The following is a 17970-nucleotide window of genomic DNA, read 5'->3' as shown; positions in this document are numbered from 1 at the left end:
GTATTAAGATGTACCCTCTGAGTGGTCGACTGTTACTGCTGGGAATATCTTGGAGATAATGATGGGCTCACAGTGCAGGATGTTCTGAATTAAGACCAATTATTAGACCAACGGATGTCATTGTCTTCACTTAAGTATGTACTTTTTCCTAGATCTGAGATGGTTGGCTAAAAGTAGAAGGGAAAAAAACGTCATTTTTATAAAAATGCAAGGGAGCTGTTTATCCAGTATTCTTAGATCAGTTAAGAAGACTGAATGGGCCGTACTGACTTGTTCACTCTTCAGAAAAATGTAAACATGTGAGCACAAAGTGTGTAGCGGACATAATTCTAAACCATATGATTAAGTGAAGTCCTTATGATTCAATATTGTGTGTTGTGCTTCTGAAAATCACCTGCCTTGTAATTTTTTACCGTGATTTTGATGCATTTGGAGTTTGATATCTCCATTTTAGATTAAGTCTTATAAGGGTGTATTTGCCTCACCATTATTGTCCAATTCAAATATCTAGAAGGATTTATGTGGAATCAGAATCTCGGTAAAATAGAGTATATAACTGTTGTACAGCACTACACGGTCAGTCAAGTGATATGTCATTAGTAGTTTAAAGTCCTCTGTTGTAGTTGAACGTATGCATATTTTGTCTCTTTGAATTTGGGATGCATCCCAGCTTTATAAATTACAGTTGACTGTAAGTATTAGGAAATGATTAGTAATACATTTCTGTATTAAGAAGGCCAAAGAGCTTGCATCTTTAATAGAAGAGATATAATTAGTGACAGAAATGTCTCTTGAACTTGTGGGTCTCAGCCATGCTCGTGCCTCGCTATTGATTTGACTGTCAGGTCCCGTTCCAACCACCTCGGACTGAGAGGGCTCTCCATCTGGGGTGGCTGGGCAGTAATTAGTCACTGACGCTGCCCTCTGTGGGGAGAAAATTAAAACCGCCAGTTTGATTTATTCTCTCTGCAACAGCTACAGTCAGCTAGAAAAACCTATAGTACGTAATATCCCACCCCATCTGTGAGAGTCTGAGGATTCAGATCAGGTGGACGGCACGGAATAGGTGAAGGCGTGGGGTTCAATTTATGTACCTTTTTATTTTGTTATTTTCTAGTTGGAAAATGGTAGTATGTTTGGCTGTTCAGCCACAAGCGGAAGGAAGGCCATTACAAGCAAGAGAGGAGGGTCAGCTTGGATTTGAAATTGAAAGAATGGGGAAAGTGCTGTAACTCATTGCGTAGGCTTACATAGTTAGCTTTAGATAGATTCAACATAGTTTCAGATTTATAATTAGGTGGTTGAAGGTGTGTGTGTGTGTGTGTGTGTGTGTGTGTGTGTGTGTGTGTGTGTGTGTGTGTGTGTGTGTGTGTGTGTGTGTGTGTGTGTGTCATCAGAGGTTGTGCAGTGACAGTCTTTGGCTCTGACCAGCAGTTTGTCCTCCCCTCAGCAAGACAACTGAAAATTGTCTGTGTAGAGTGGAAATTTACCCGGTGCATATGTACTATGTAAGTGAGCCTTACTTGGTTCTATGTGTGTATGTTTGTTAATGTTCATGGGATTTGTAGTATGTACGTACAGTCTATATATGTGCAAATGTAGCTGCAAGTTTTTGTGGGTTATTCCATCCATTGAAGAAATACATTTAACTGAGAATTGTATGTTCATTAGTATGTGACAAATCATCTTATGTTTCTCGAGCATTGTGAGTCCATCAAAATGAATCCCAGCGCACACCTCTCTTTATTCTATAATAAACCATGCTTTTCTCCACAAAATGTTTTCAGTTATCTTGCTGTCATCAGGGTAAAGAAACTTTGAAACTGAAGTTTATTGTGAACAAAGCAAAAACACACAGAATCAGATTCTTTGATGTGGACTATAATTGTGGCCCTAAATGTACCTTCAGGGGACATACGTCTGCATTAATTTGACCAAAACATAATCAATGACAATAGAGACAGCAAGGTCGGAAATGTGATGGATTAGAGACCTTTAAGACACCACAGATGGTTTCATTTCTCTTTATATTTGCATCTCCTCTTTCTCTTTTTCTCATCTTTCATCTCCAAGGGCACTTCATCATCCCATTCTTAAAATAGATGTTTACAGACCACATAAAATTAGTTATTTTTTAGTCTGAAATGTTCGGACCTTTTATCAGGTATGTTGTCACAGTATGTTACAGTATCATTTTTGGTGGTTTTAACATCCATGTTTGTTGTCCCTCTTTCTCATTGTTTACCTATAATTTAATTAGACTTTAGATTATTTTAATCTTACCCAATGTCAAGCATCCCAGCCATTACAAAGTATATACACTTGACATTGTGCTCTCCTGTGTTCTCTCTGTGGAACATGTGAATTTGGTTGATTTGGACACACAAAGGAGATTGTCAGAATTTGGAATGGTTCGTGTACACATATTTTAGATTATGTAGCTCTTGTCAGATGGAAATTATCATGAAGAAATCAGGAATTTAAATTAACAATATAGGAAGGCATGAAATGGAAAATGGATAAACACGGCGTCTCCCTGCCTCTCCTCAAGATGTAATATCTAAAAAGTGTGCAATCACAGGAGCAAGGAACTCAATTATATGAGCGCCAAGCAAGGTCATAATCCTAGATAACGCTCTCAAACCATGAACTCAAGCCAGGTGAATGTCTTCATTACTTTAACATCAAGAGAATACATTTATTTAGCAGCACATTAACACATAATTCAGAGAGCTTGATGTTGACTTCTGCTCAACTTCAGCATCAACCCACTTTAGTGAAATATCTTCTTCAACTTCAAGGAACTCTCATATTTCATGTAAAATACTTCAGCCTGGTCAAATTCAGAATTGGATTTTGGAGAAGTCCGAGTCCTTGAACTCACATATTCAGGTAAAGGGAAAAAGTAATCTCTATCTATGTTGCAGATAAAACACTATTTCATTTCTCAGCCATTGTAATGAAACAGCTCTCCACATCACAGACAGCCATTCCCACACACTAAGTGAAGTGCTTACCCCCCGTGGGCCCAGTGCTTTATTCCAGTATCTTGGAGGTGTTTAGGTTACTCTTTGCTCTAGTTATAAAGGATTTCCTGTTAGCTCTGGGCCTGGATCCAGCATTCAGAAATCTGCGCCTAAATCAACAAATACACACACATATATAAACACCAACTTCTATTCCCGCTTATACACCACCCACCACCCTCACTTCCGGTCTCTGAGTAGAAGCCGTCCGATTGTAATCCAAGACCTAACAATGTCCTTGGCTGTAGAACGTAAAATCAACACGTCTTTGTAAATTAAGTGAGTGATTATGTCACTAAACAGATATTTGTTGTCCGTCTGTCTACTTTTTTCTCTGGTTGACGTCAGAGAATATATCTTATTGTATTCTTATACTTATTCCCACAAGTGTTTGGAATCAAAATGAAAAAGCAAAAGAAGGGAAACAATAAAAAGAAAAGATAGTGTTTGTTTATTCCTTGATAGATTATTCCAGTGTATTTTACTCAGATAGAGATGTATTTCATTCTTGTTTGCGGTTGTTAAACAGAGTGAGAGATAAAGTATACGGTATGTCCTTCATATGATTTTAATGCAATGCAAGGTCTTTGCTGTCTGTCAGCTTGAGTGAATGTCAGGAAAGTGATGGAAAGGTATAAAGTATCAGCAGGCCTGTGTGTGTGTGTGTGTGTGTGTGGGTGTGGGTGTGGGTGTGTGTGGGTGTGGGTGTGTGTGTGTGTGGACAGTGGAGAGGTGAAGACTGCCTCTTGGGAGACTCACATTACGCCCTACTGGCTGGCCCAACACTTTGTGCCGAGTGTTGCATCTTTGTTTAAGTCATTGGCATTTTTTTTCCAGACAACACCCGCTGTTCACTGTGACCTTGTCTTTCTTGCTGATACTGAAAATGCAGGCTAAACTGTAAAAATAACTCATTTTTGCTAATAATCTTTTGCGTCTCCTTTTTTACTTTCATCTGTCTTCTTCCCCTCTCCTTTCACCCAACTTGTATTTCATAAAATGATGAGTAATGGCCCGGTTTCTATTCTCTGTCCCCCTTATTATTCTGGCTGCTGCTGGGCTTAGCTGGGTGCTGTGACCTTACGAGCTGCAAAAAGACTGTCTCACTCTGTCTCTCCCTCCCTCTCTATGTCTGTGAAAGTTGCTAGGCACATCCTGCATGACTCATCAGTTGGACCTAGGACATAAAAAACTTGTGGTCCCTAAACAGGTTACAGACACTTGGCTATGCCTACTCTAAAAGAGGCTCACCAAACATCTGGATGTCTGTCAAGACCATGTATTATTGGTAAAATAACATCATCAACAATGGAATGACTGCTAGTCCATAAAAGTACCCTGTGGAATTTTCTTGTAAACACTAAAGATGCAAGACCGAGTTGTATATCTACTGCAGTGGTCAAACGTTAGTCTTACCTGTGCTTACTATTAGGTTGCTACCATGGAGTTTGTGACACTGTCCCTACCTGCACTCTTTCAATGTCATTTTTGGGAAGATTAAAAAGCCATTTTAGAAAGAAGCTGACAGAAAGTTCTACAATAAGAAACAATTGCATGAGAGTCTATGGAGTACACCCTCATAGTTGTCGAACCCCGGTTAGAGCTGGCCGATGCTACGCTATGATTGCCCAGCCTGCATACGAGGAGCGGGACTTAGCGAAGGGTCAATTGATTTGCTAAAATCTGCAATGTTAGATTAATGGTATTTGTTTTCTTACGATACCAATGTGCTGCAGCAGACTCTGCCCTTTCTGGACTCTGGAAGCTACACTCTCCCTTTTTCCCAAATGTGTGCTGTCCTAACAGCTGGTGACCCTTGTAACACTTCCATGAACTTTCCTCTATTTCCAGAAAAAGCACAGTAAACAGCAACGGGAGGCCACAGTAGCCATTCTCCTTCATCAGCCAGTCTGGCTTGTCTGGCAGCTGTGAGAGACGAGACAGCACACATTCTGAAAGCTGTCAATGTCTATAGGGCCGTTATTTTTGAGGTGATGGGATATTCCGGTAACACACACCTTGAGACAGAATAAGAAGTCACTGTGTTAAATCTATAAATACAAATTCACATAAACATGGATATTCAGCTGCAGTGTGAATTAGGTTACTTTTATATGAAATGTGTTTCAAAGGCTCACTGTGCACTTACAGAATCTCTGGATTAACTAAATCTATATCCAAACAGATATGACATACTACTTCCCTTGAGCTGTAACACATTGACTTCCCATTCATTACCTGCTTTAGTGGATGAAGATAATACAATCAGCAGATAAATATCTGGGCGTAAAATCAAGCCAAGGGCTTGTATCATCTATCACTTGCTGACATCCCTATAATCTTATTTTATTACGATTATTTATTATTAAATAAAAATTGTGAGACCACCGTGTAGTAAATGTACTGGCATACAGATATTGGTTTAAAATGTAACATTAGTCATTTTTGGTCTGCTTAATGATGTAATTTCTAAACTCTCCGTGTAGTTGCAGGCACCCTTCACCTGGTTTAGTGGATTGATACACCTTGCCATCAAGGACTTTATCGAACAGGCCGTTTACACAGTGAATGATAAACAAAGTGGGAGCCAGCGATTGTCTGAATACCCAGTATCCCTCTATTTTTGGAGTTTTACAATTTTGTAAATGACCTGAAACTGATGTCAGTGATGTTGCCATTCTAGCTTGTTATTTGCACTAGTTTTCTAGGTTAGGTTAGGTTAGGTTAGGTTAGGTTAGGTTAGGTTAGAGAGAGTAGAGAGAGAGAGAGAGAGAGAGAGAGAGAGAGAGAGAGAGAGAGAGAGAGAGAGAGAGCTCTGTTATATCAGCTCAGTGGCCTGAAATAGAAAATGTAAGTCGCCGAACTTCCTCTGAAAATCAGAGAATGTTGAATGGAGGAAGGAAATGTTAATCAAATAAAACTCTATCAGCAGATTGTAATCAGCCTACTTTGTCAGTTTGTTTTTAGCCTTGTTTGAATCTGGAATCTCTTTTACCCTGAGGATAATTTGATAATTGGTTGCTGATTGCGAGCACATTAGCTGACAAACAAAACATCTTACCAACAAAAACACAAAACAATGCAAACACACAGATGAACACATACATACACATATTGTATTATTATACATACATTGTATTATTATTATATATTCATATGAATACACACACATACATGCACAATTTCATAGTTGTGAAACACATGCATATGCGTTAATGGAAGCACAAATATACATAAGCATGCACAGATGGCAGAATGTGCACATGCATCCCACTCATTTAACCCACTCTACCCTATGCACAAACAGACACACACAGAGCATCACAAACGCAGCCCAAGCCTTTAATCACTTTGACCTGTAGGGGTCCCTGTAGCTCCACAGCCAGACACAAGTTCAACAACAGATGTGAATGAAGTGCTTATCAAGGACTCCCCTGAGCTCTTCTCCTTTTTATGACTGGTCCTTTTTGAGGAAGACATTGCTGTGTTGATATTCAGAAGGAAACGGTTTGAGTCAAATCCGCCATCTATTATTCTTTGAACAAGTTCAACTGTAGAGATGTTTAAGCTGCAAACACCGTTGCTCTGTAGTATACAGAACCCGAGCGAACAGTCAATAAATTCTCTAGTGCAGATTATTCCAAGTAGTTAGATACGATTTGTAAAACAGTTAAATTACAACTGTAAGATTGAACTATCGAAGCATTGTTTTAAGTTAGTCTAGGTTGGAGCCATTATCGCAGCCATTATACAGTACATGATAGTCCAGGTGTGGCTCTGATTAAGTCTAAATTACACAGTGAGAAACAAAAGCACAGTGTGCAGTGGGTTTGTGAGCAGGAACAGCCTGAATGGAGCATGCGGTATTGAACTTGATCAGACGCTTCACAAATGAATTAGCTTTAAAGCCACCAATTGAGAGACACAGAGCTGCTCCAGATCCGCCAATTTGCACGGAAGGGATCTCTCCGCAATCAATGGCCTGTTGGACAGCAGTGGATGAGGCTGCTTTATTGGGTCTGTGTTAGCTTCTGTAGGCGTTCAGATCAATATGACTTGCCCTCCTCCCTCTGATGAGCTGGAAGTGATGCAACAGGTCACCATAGTGAAAGTCTCACATGTGATGTAACTCACATGGCACTGTCATAATCATATCTGCATATATATATATATATGTTAGAGAGAAATGTTACATATCATCTACCACCACTCCCCCCCTCCCATGCCATGAAGGTGTGTGCATCTGATTGACACTGATAGGCCTTGGAAACCTTGCAAGTATTTCACATTTCTGAAAATAGCTGAACATTTGTAGTGGTGGTGCACACTCACGTCATATATGCACTAACGCACATACGTACTCAGGTTTCTGATAGAGCAAAGTAGACCCATTGCGTGTGTGTGTGTGTGTGTTGTGGGAGCTGACCTTGAGCAGCTGGCTACAGTGTTGTTATAGCTGTAGCTTGTCTCGTGCCTCACGGCCCCAAAGAGTTCTCTGTCTGGTCTCCAAACTTGTTCACACGAGATGTTGAGGAAGGAAATTCAAGTCGCTCCTTGAAAGGAGCCCCGTTGTGATCGAAAGCAGCGGCAGGTTTCCAGGAGCAAAGACTCTTTGACTGAAGTGCAAATGGGACAAAAGAGAGAAGGCCTGCTGGAATAAAGCTAGCTGTTGGTGGTACTGCTGAGATTGTGTATGGGTGAGTTAGCATGAGCATTGGTGAGATGCGGCAACAGCAAAAATACATTCCGGGAGTAGGGCTGTAGCGGTATGAGACTTTCACAGTGCGATAACCGTATCAGAAAATATCAAAGTTTCACATTTTTCCACTCTTATAGTACATCATATTATTATTATTATTATTATTATTGCTATTATTATTAATGTTATTAAGGCTTATGATTATTGTTCCTCCCTGCTTCACAGATGCGCATAGACATTATAACTGTGTGACAGTGTCTGCTCACGTAAATGCATGCAGATGCAGTGTTGTGGTTGTTTGAATGTGAAACAGACTGAAGGGGACTGGTTGTTTATTTGCCAACAGCTGGCTCAGCAAGTTAGCCTCAGCCTGAGGTCCAACCCAAAACACCTGTGAACTTTACTTCTACACTCTGACCTTAAGCAACTGTACATGCAGTTAAAAACACACTTGAGGTAGCTGCTCTTTGCACGCATGAACAGTATGTTGAATTGTACAGTGAGGCTCAAAATGTTGAAAATATAGCAAAGGTGTCTCTGTGAAAGACTGAAACGTCATCTCAGAGATGATGCAGCGGCTTATTTTTAAGCCAGTGTATTCTTATTTTCTTTTTCTTATTTTTCTTGTTAGCAAATGTGAAATCTCCTTATTTATCTCTCCTCCTTTTCCACACACAGTGGTCCACTCACCCACCTATCCCCATGTGACCTTCTTCTTGCCACTAGCTGTCCTGTGTGCCTCAACAAATCAATAACACACACACTTCAGCTGAGAGGCTGAGGCACGTGAGGAGACTGATGATGCTTGCACATACTTGATAGTGTAAGGCAAGACAAAAATGAGTTTAAATGGCACTGCAATGAATGCAGCCAGTAGCATAATTCCATTTAAAGCAGCCATGATTCTACTTTACTCATAAATATGTAATTTGTCATATGTAAGATGCCTTTGCTTCTGTAAGATTACAAGATTAGTTTGAATTGGTCAGCTTTGAATGAGGAGAGATGGTGTGTTTGATAGTGAAAAGGACTGAAGTTGCTTTCTGTAATGGGAAGACAATGCTTCCGTGAGAAAATAATAAAGGGATTGAGGGTTGAACAATATCATATTTCTCTTTCTGTCTTTCTTTTACTTTATCTCTTTCTGAACAAAGGCATACGAGGAAACACCCAGAGTGCAGGCTGAGGCTGGAACCAGCTAGATCAGACTGGTAGCTGTTAGAGAGAAGGGGGAGGTGAAGGAGAATGGAGAGGGAGGAGGAAGAGGAGGAGGAGGAGGAGGAGGAGGAGGAGGAGGAGGAGGAGGAGGGAGATGAGATGAAGAGTGGAGCAGAGAATGGAGAGTTGGGGGTAGAGGCAAAGAATGGGATAAGGGAGGCTGGAGGAGGGGAGAGGTGGAGGTTAAGTGTTTTGGACACAAGTCGAGATGGATAGTCTGGCAGGCAGACAGCTAAGGCCCCATTCCCTCAGTGATGTAATGCATCAGGCAGAGGCTATTTTTAGACACACTGATACACTTAGCTATCTTAGCATCAGCACACAGAGCCATCGTTCAGCAGAAAAACCCAATGGGAGGATGAGAGCTGCAACCAGCAGCAGCACAAAGTAGCTGCGCCAAAATATTATGTTTCCTGTGTGCAGTTTGTTTTTGTAGCATTTCTCTGGACTCCGTGGTTCGGCCTTGTCATCAAACAGTGGTGTAGCTATTTGATATAGGTAACTTCATTTTGTTTTTTGCCTACTTATTTAAGCCCCTTCAGGGTTTCAGTTTTCTTAGGCCATTTGGCATTATACAAGACAGCTTATTTATCATTTACCCCTGCTGAGCTTAGGTTGGGAAACAAGCATTGTCAGACCTGCTTATCATATCAAAGTGAAATTGTTAAATCATCTTGTTAAGTAGAATCATTCCTACGGCAGCAGTAGATCTGGAGGAAAAACAACAACAGCAAACTGACTCCTACTCCTCTGGGTGCTTCAGCGCCACAAAACAAAGGGGAGCTCTCTGATTGGACATTTAGCTTCGGAGATGCACCAATAGTTCAGGCTAAAGGTCTTGGGCCTCATGACAAGGCCACAAAAACAACAGGAAAAGCTGCTTTGTTTTCTACCTCTTTATATGTATTCTCAATACTGTCTCATACAGTAACTCGCTCCCTCTTATTTGCTCTTTAGCATTTTCCTGGATGCATTATTATGTATATGCTATATATTATATATTATTTGTATATATATATATATATATATATATTTCTTATTTCTTTCATATATATATATATATATATATATATATATATATATATATATATATATACACTACCGTTCAAAAGTGTGGGGTCACTTAGAAATGTCCTTATTTTTCAAAGAAAAGCACTGTTTTTTTCAATGAAGATAACATTACATTAATCAGAAATACACTATACATTGTTAATGTGGTAAATGACTATTCTAGGTGGAAACGTCTGGTTTTTAATGAAATATCTACATAGGTGTATAAAGGCCCATGTCCAGCAACTATCACTCCAGTATCACTCCACAATGTTCGAATGGTACATTGTGTTTGCTAATCGCATAGAAGACTAATGGATGATTAGAAAACCCTTGAAAACCCTTGTGCAATTATGTTAGCACAGTTTAAAACAGTTATGCTGGTTAGAGAAGATATAAAACTGGCCTTCCTTTGAGCTAGTTGAGTATCTGGAGCATCACATTCGTGGGTTCCATTGTACTCTCAAAATGGCCAGAAAAAGAGAACTTTCATGTGAAACTCGCAAGTCTGTTCTTGTTCTTAGAAATGAAGGCTATTCCATGCGAGAAATTGCGAAGAAACTGAAGATGTGTCTGGGTGACCCCAAATTGTTTAACAGTAGTGTATATATATATATATAAATATATATTTTTTGTACAATGGGGTTATAAATTAATTGCATTCAGGATTATGTGCGTGAGCTTTGGTGGTTTAGACATGTCGACTCCTTGGGTTTTACACCAAAGAGTAGGAGGCCTTGGGGCAAAGCACAGAGCAGTAGATAAGGCTCTGATTAGCTCCACATCCGCACCTGTCATCACCTATCCCTGTAGTATAGTCATCATTACTATAATGCGGACATGAACCTGTATTATTTTCCCGATGGACTGAACAATGACAATATGTGTAACTGTGACCTCCGTTCCTACTTAGCTAATCTCAGCTACTGAGCCTCTACAAAGGCCATATCCATATAAATCCGAGCCCTATAAAATAGTTTGCTGCTGACTTTAGATTCCTTTCAAAACCACAGAGCTCAACCTTGACACAGCTTTTGGGCTTAAATCATAGATTGCTGTCTTGTCTTTTGTATGTGTTTAGTGTTAGACATGCAGTTTGTTTGTGTATAATTAGTATAATTAGTTGGAGGGAGGGAGGTTACCTCATCCCTCTCACAGCCCATATCTCACACTAGTTTCAGAATAGAAATTGTCTTCACTGGTGTAGTTTCATTAACAGGTTACAATTTATGCCATGCTCAGATTACAGGAATCATATTCGGGATGATATTTTCCTCCAAAATGTGGTCTCGGGCCTCATTTGGTATTTAAGTTGATTCCTTACAAGCAACTGCCCATGCTGACACTACTGCAACAACAAAATCAGACGGTACTTCGAGAGCTTCCATGGAGTTTATACCTCTAAACACACCTCATTTATAAAAAATATGTTTTGCCTCGTAGCATAGTAAAGCGAGATTAACATGAAGATATGAATGCCAATGTTTTTCTTCCTTGGTACACACCATATAAAATAATAAACGCTGCAGAGGAAGTTTAGTTTCCTGTGTGTATTTGGAAGCTTGTGTCTATCCTCCATGACAGTCTGAGTGTGTCTACACTGCCCCAGCTAATGGCAACAACAGCCGAACATGCCTGTTTACAGAAAACTGGATGGCCTGGTTTGACTGGAACCAGACGGGACCTACAGTGCACATTGTCTGTTTATGCATTTGTATATGTCTATTTAGCAGCCTCTCCTCACATAAAAAGAAAAAAAGCCATATAGAAGTTTTATTAACTTTGTGATGTTAACAGTTTGTTTCTGCCCTACTATTTAAGACATATGACGGGGAGCGTGTTAAACTAGCCAGACTGCTTTTATAGTGGCGACAATAGAGTATTATGTAATCGGCACAAAAGGATAGATCAAGTTCCTGTAAGAGTTTGTGTGTGTACCTGCCGGGGTGGCTACTTATTTTTAGGGCCTTATGGAAAGGCAGACAACGATCAGCTTTAATCTAATAAAACTTGAATCACCATACCTGTTTTCTATCCTTGACCTGAGCCAGGTAGTTCCTATCCCAGCTCCATTGAGGGCACAAACACACAAACGTGGACAACATGTGGGTGGCAGCACTTTTTTAAACCCTTGGTTCACCTTTCCATAGCCCATTTCTCTCTACCTGTTATGTAATTGTTTCACCACAGGTCAGTAGTTTCACTGGTTCAGTAGTTATCCATGTTATTAGGGTTTGTCACAGAAGGCTGCAGTAAATTTGGATGGGCTCATCGCTCAAAGCTGTGCCATGTGGAGACCCAGACTTGTGTTTTAGTATTTACAATGTTGTTGCATGTGTTGGAGGTACAACCAAATCTAATTTAAATCATTTAAAGTGATTGGCAGGGATTGTTAGTAGCCCCTAATACACCCACTGATAATGTGTCCCACTTCAATTCGATGTGTCCTTGGTGCTACCAACACACCATCTTTGTACATGCTGTACTTGACTGTGCCGTACGCTTAATTTAATCAAATTAGAGCCTTTTGTGTTAAACAAACATGCATGTATATTCTGCATGTTTGCTTATGATTATGTGTCTAGCGTCCTGCAGTTTATTTAGCATTTCTCGCTTGGTAGTTTCCCCATTGTTTTGCTTCTGAGAGGATAGATGGTGTGTCATACTTTGCCTTTGGCCAAACGAGGCTAACTTGCTGCCAAAAACACACAACCCAGCTGCATAATCTTCGTTCCCATAAGATACCTAAACAGCTTCTCCACTCAGGCACGATTCCAGGCAGTTTAGGCACGAGTTTCCTTCCTGTGCCATCCCTCCCACTCACAACTTGCAGGGCGTGAAAAATGGATGGGAAACTGACTCATGATTCTTTTCTTTTTTTAAAAGGCTCTGACTTTTCCCTTTACGCAACAGGAGGATGCAGACAGGATTAGTAAGAGCTGGAAAATCCAGGAATGGTTCTTTAGGGATTTCCCAATGGGTTTTCGTCATGTGAGAAAACAGGAGCGAGGAAAAATGAACCCACAAAGAGGAAAAACAAAGAAAATAAACCTACAAAGAGAAAAACAAAGAAAAAAACGACACTGCGATGGCTTTTTGCTGCGTCGAGGAAAGCGCGGTGCTTTCCGATGTGAACATAGTGCCGATCGCCCATTATAGTGTCATCCGAAGGAAACCCACTTAATATTATTCTTTATTTGGAGTAACCTCAACACAAAACAAATATACACTGTGTATATATGAGTTACTTTAAAACACACGCCTAACATCAACTCAAACCTCCACAGTACCTCATCAAAATAAAAACTGTGCAAGGGTTCATTGTTTCCTGCTATTTTCTTGATTTTATTATTTGTACCTTTTTTATGATTATTTGTATTTGTCTCATTGTTACTTGCTACTTTGGCAATGTTGTCCTCATTGCATTCATGTTAATAAAGCATATTGAATTTTATTTAATTGAAATTGTCACATGTCATACCTCACAATATCTATTTACCCGGTAACTATAATGACTGTCTATCTAAGCAAATTAGCCACAACCAAAGGGTGGTGACAACAGAATACATTAGCTTGTTTTGGATGTATAAAGAGCTCATCTTGTCTGTCTTCAGAACCATTTGCATGGCTTTGTTGAGTCAAATCAAATGGCAGTTGCGGTTATAGAGATAATTACTGTATGTGGTACGTGGGTAATAAGACTCTGTTAACATGCTGCTCGAGACTCATAACAAAGTTTTGTCTGGATTTTTACCTGAAGCTTTGTCACCAAGTTATTATTCTCCCCACATCCCTCAGCTCCTACTCTCTTCCACTCACCTTCTTTATGGTCCATGGTATTGGCATCAGGCCGACAGGCTGCAGGTTATGTAACAATTGCCCGGCTGTGTTGGCACTACATTCAGTCCCAGAGGTTAATAAAGCTCTCTGATGGACAGCAGAGAAGTATTTTCTGCTGCTCTCATGGGTTTTCCTCATTGTGCGGCCTCCAATGTTAGAAATTTTATTTTGGCCCTGATGCGTTCCCGCCTTCGAAACCCCTCTGTCTATCCCTATCTCTCTCTCTCTCTCTCTCTCTCGCTCTCATACACAAACACATACACACACTGACCGCACACTGTTTTTCTTTGCAGTCATTCTGCAATGCCCTTTTTTCGTTATTTGTACAGGAGTCACCCCTACATTTGTATAAATCTTTGTGCGTGTGGGGTGATATGAGAGGAATATATTTATCAGTATTGTTGATGTTTTTGCTTCTGCCTGCATAGCTTGCTGCATGGTGATGTAACAGGTCTGCAAGATAGGATGTCTCTCTTTGGGAAGAGGGCTATCTGAATTCTGCTGTCTCCTTTAAAATTCTATAGAATGTAAAACAAGCAATACATTGCTTGCTATGCAGTTTGACCTGCTGACCCTACAAGGAGTACTGCACCTGTGTTTGCAAGTGTAGTCATACAAAATGGCACTGTGTTCCCTAAATGGTGCAAATACGGTGCATTCAGTAATTTCCATTAAAACTTGCTGGTAACTGATCTTAAATGTGTCTTTTTCTCTCTTTCTCTACAGATCTGTTTCCTGGTGTCAGCTTTCCGTGGCCGAGTGTTTTCAGAGGACAGCTGTGCCGCTCTGGCGCTCTTCTCTCACTATTTCCACCTCAGTCAGTTCTTCTGGATGCTCATACAGGTAACAGCAGGTTAACAAGAATGAACCTACATATTTGTGCATAACGATTATCACTTATATTAGATTCATATACAGGCATGGCCACCAACAGTGGACATACCCCAAGGATACATAGTTTTTGCTGTAATTGTTGCCATGCAGCTAGAATATAGGTGACACTTTATTGTCCTAATATAAGCAGATATATTTGCTCTCTCTCTCTTGTTTTACATAAGCGATAAAGAGTTTGGAGGCTCTTTCACTATGCTTCATTGTTTCTGTCTAGTTTGTAAGGCAAGCCTCTGCAATGATGTCTATTCACTAGGCCTTCAACCAGACAAGTGTGGAGCTGTAACTCAAGAAAGTCAAAAAAGTCAGTCAAATGTGTTTCGAAGGGCACCTGAAAGTCAAATCTAATTTAATTATCATTTAATTATCATTTTCCTCAAGACTTAAAATAAACAAGGTTCACATTCTTGCTTTTGTTCCTTATGTAAAGCCTCTTTTTTTTTTACGTAATAACTAGTGAAACTTCATTCCTTCATGCGGGCTTAGGCAGGTTTTGATCAGGGGGTTATAACGATGGAGGTACCAGACTGCTGCATGACATGATGATCTTTAGCCCTAGACTGGTACCACTTGGTAACACCTCACCCCAGCAGCTCCTAACCCCCTTCCTTATGACCATCTGCCCTCTATTTATTTTTGTATTTTTTTGTGACATAATTGTTGAGAACAAATCCTTGCAGGCAAAGTCCCAATTTACAGTTTAACATGCACACATGTAAATCACTTACTTTCAGACTTGATTTATACAGCATAGCATTGGATCGATTAATTATTATACTATTATTAAAAAAGAATCTCCCTAAAAAAATTTACACCTTGCCTAAGCCAATTGTACTTCATTTGCCCCTGCAGAGAGGAACACGGACCCGGGGATAGATTATTTTCCTCAACTGATCTATCCCTCTATAACCTCTCGTGGCACATATATTATTATTGGTGTGGTATTTTAAGATTAGCCCTTAGTCACATCAGAATGTTTACCAGATGACCTGTGAGATATATCAACGGATGAAAGCTCAGACCAAAGGGTTTCATGTGGCTTAAGAAGTGTTTGAATTTGGATGACGAGAATTGGCAGTGAGATGAAATGGGTTTTGACGTAAAGAAAAACGGGTTCGGACACACATGGTCGTAGTTAGCATGGTGATAGAGTGGATATTATCTAGCGGAGAAAACATAAACTATGATTCACCCCAGAAGAAGTTTAAAAATATACTTTTTATTAAATTGCCCTTATTCCTTGTAAATTACTCATGCCAACCAAAAAACGACCCTGGACATTTCTTTATTGTCAGCAACTATAGCTGCTGACAATGACAATATTACTGCCACTCTGATTGATGTGTAACTTTAAAACCTTTTGGTCCTCACCAACATCTCAGTATCGACCCTACTGATGTCTCACAGCTCATTTTCCCCTCCTATCAGGTAGATGCTTTCAGCTGAGTAGCTGATATGAATTGGCGCCAGCAACCCATATCAGACCATGAAGAAGACTTCAAATCAATAACTAGTGTGTGTGTGTGTGTGTGTGTGTGTGTGCGTGTGCGTGTGCGTGTGCGTGTGTGTGCGTGTGTGTGTGTGTGTGTGTGCATGTGTGTGTGTCTGTGAAGATGTGCATGCCTAGTTGGTCAGAGGAAAAAGCTTTGGCATTATGCCATAAAACAGCCAATAACTGAATCACTATCCAGACCAGCTTTTTCTAGACTGCAGAGGCTCGCAGATGCAACCTCAGCTTTCTGAGAAACCATATCATATTACACAACAATACTTTACATCTTGTTCAGCTTGGAAATACCTGCTAAAGCATTGCCTACAGTGTATTTCTACTCTGTTTTACTGTACTGTGCCAATTTCACTGATTACTAGTCAGACGATACCTGCCAGTGTTCTGTGAGAAGACAAATGTATTTGATTGTGATAATGGTTGGATACGTGGCCTCTAATGGCTATCAGCTAGTCAGTCAACCAGCCATGTGGTCAGACATACAGGTGGTGAGTTTCCCAACAGCGCTACTGCCTCAATCACACTTAACGGATCAGTTAACCCCAAAATTACATAATAATCACTTACTTTCAGTGGTATCCAGCAATGCAGATAGTTTCAGTTGTATTTGTTAAGCTTTTGAGATTTTGTCAAAAGCAAATCTGAGTAATACACACTGTTAACTGTTTTCACAGAGTATTCTTCAGTAGGAAGTTCAAGTGAAAACTATTCACTACCAATTCAGTGGATTACTCTGACTAACCAGGACATTGTCTTTGGAAAGACACATCACTTTTAAAACCAAAAGCAAATTTGCATGGCTAAGTACCACTAAATAAAAGTACATCTATAGTGTAATTTGGTTGACCCAACACTTATACGGTTACAAGGCGATAAGACAAAAGCATAACCAATCATCATGCCACCTAAACAGCAAGCAAATTGATACCTGTTTTATATCTCGCTTAAACTGGCCACACAATGCTTTAGTCAGTGAGGGATGCAACCACTGCAGAGGCAACAGCTCAGCTCATAGTTACCTATAATCCATTTACTGTCCCTCAACAACTCCAGTCTGCCAAGGAAATGCAGTTATTGAATCAGACTAACATCACACTATTGTCTCGGTGCAGTGCAGAACTACACACAAGCTGTTACACAACTTGTGTGTAGTTATATGTGCTGCATATGTGTCTCTGTGGCTGAGTGTGTCCATTCTTTGTGTTGTGTGTATGTGCAGCACTGTTTGTTGTGTCAGTGGTTATACAATATGGTTATGGTCATGGGGGAGCAAGAGGTTATCTGAGGGAGAGGTCAGTGTCTCTCAACCTCTTTTCATTAGTTGCATCACAGTGCCCGCTGTGCAAATGTCCTGCTAAAGTGTTCACAGACACATGGACACAAACATCATTAGCTGTTATTCATTATAGCTGTAAAAAGTTTGGTATATATAAAGTAAATGTCATAATTGTGTAACCCCAGCCCCCAAGATAGACTGGAAAATGGAGAGCTACTTAGTTTTTCTATTGAGCTTAACTCAAATTCCAAAGTAGCCTTTGCCCTTTGTGCTTCACCAGTGCAGCAGTCTAAAATTGCCTATAAAATGTTACTGCCTGCTGAGGTCTTTACAAAGGGATAAGACAACCAACAGGTGTTCAGAAAAGCTGCTTATGTAACAGTGCTGGGCTCAGTGCATCAGATGGATGAGACTATCAAAGCCTGCTGGATAACAAAGAAAACAAAGCTATTGTGGGTGTGAT

At 40.1% G+C, this 17970-nt stretch overlaps 1 protein-coding gene across 1 annotated transcript in view; it reads left to right on the top strand.

The window, feature by feature from the left end:
• adgrv1 (adhesion G protein-coupled receptor V1) overlaps nt 1-17970 on the top strand; it is a gene marked incomplete at its 5' end in the record, with an annotated part of 90227 nt that overhangs the window by 47942 nt on the left and 24315 nt on the right. The window contains one exon of the mRNA XM_079221680.1: nt 14560-14676. Coding sequence (XP_079077806.1) covers nt 14560-14676 — 117 coding nt within the window. The remainder of the gene's footprint in view (nt 1-14559; nt 14677-17970) is intronic.

The sequence above is a fragment of the Taurulus bubalis genome, assembly GCF_910589615.1.
Source record: "Taurulus bubalis genome assembly, chromosome: 8".
Classification (NCBI taxonomy): Eukaryota; Metazoa; Chordata; class Actinopteri; order Perciformes; family Cottidae; genus Taurulus; species Taurulus bubalis.
The sequence above is the reverse complement of the archived record's forward strand: the minus strand, read 5'-3'. Positions and strand labels throughout refer to the sequence as shown.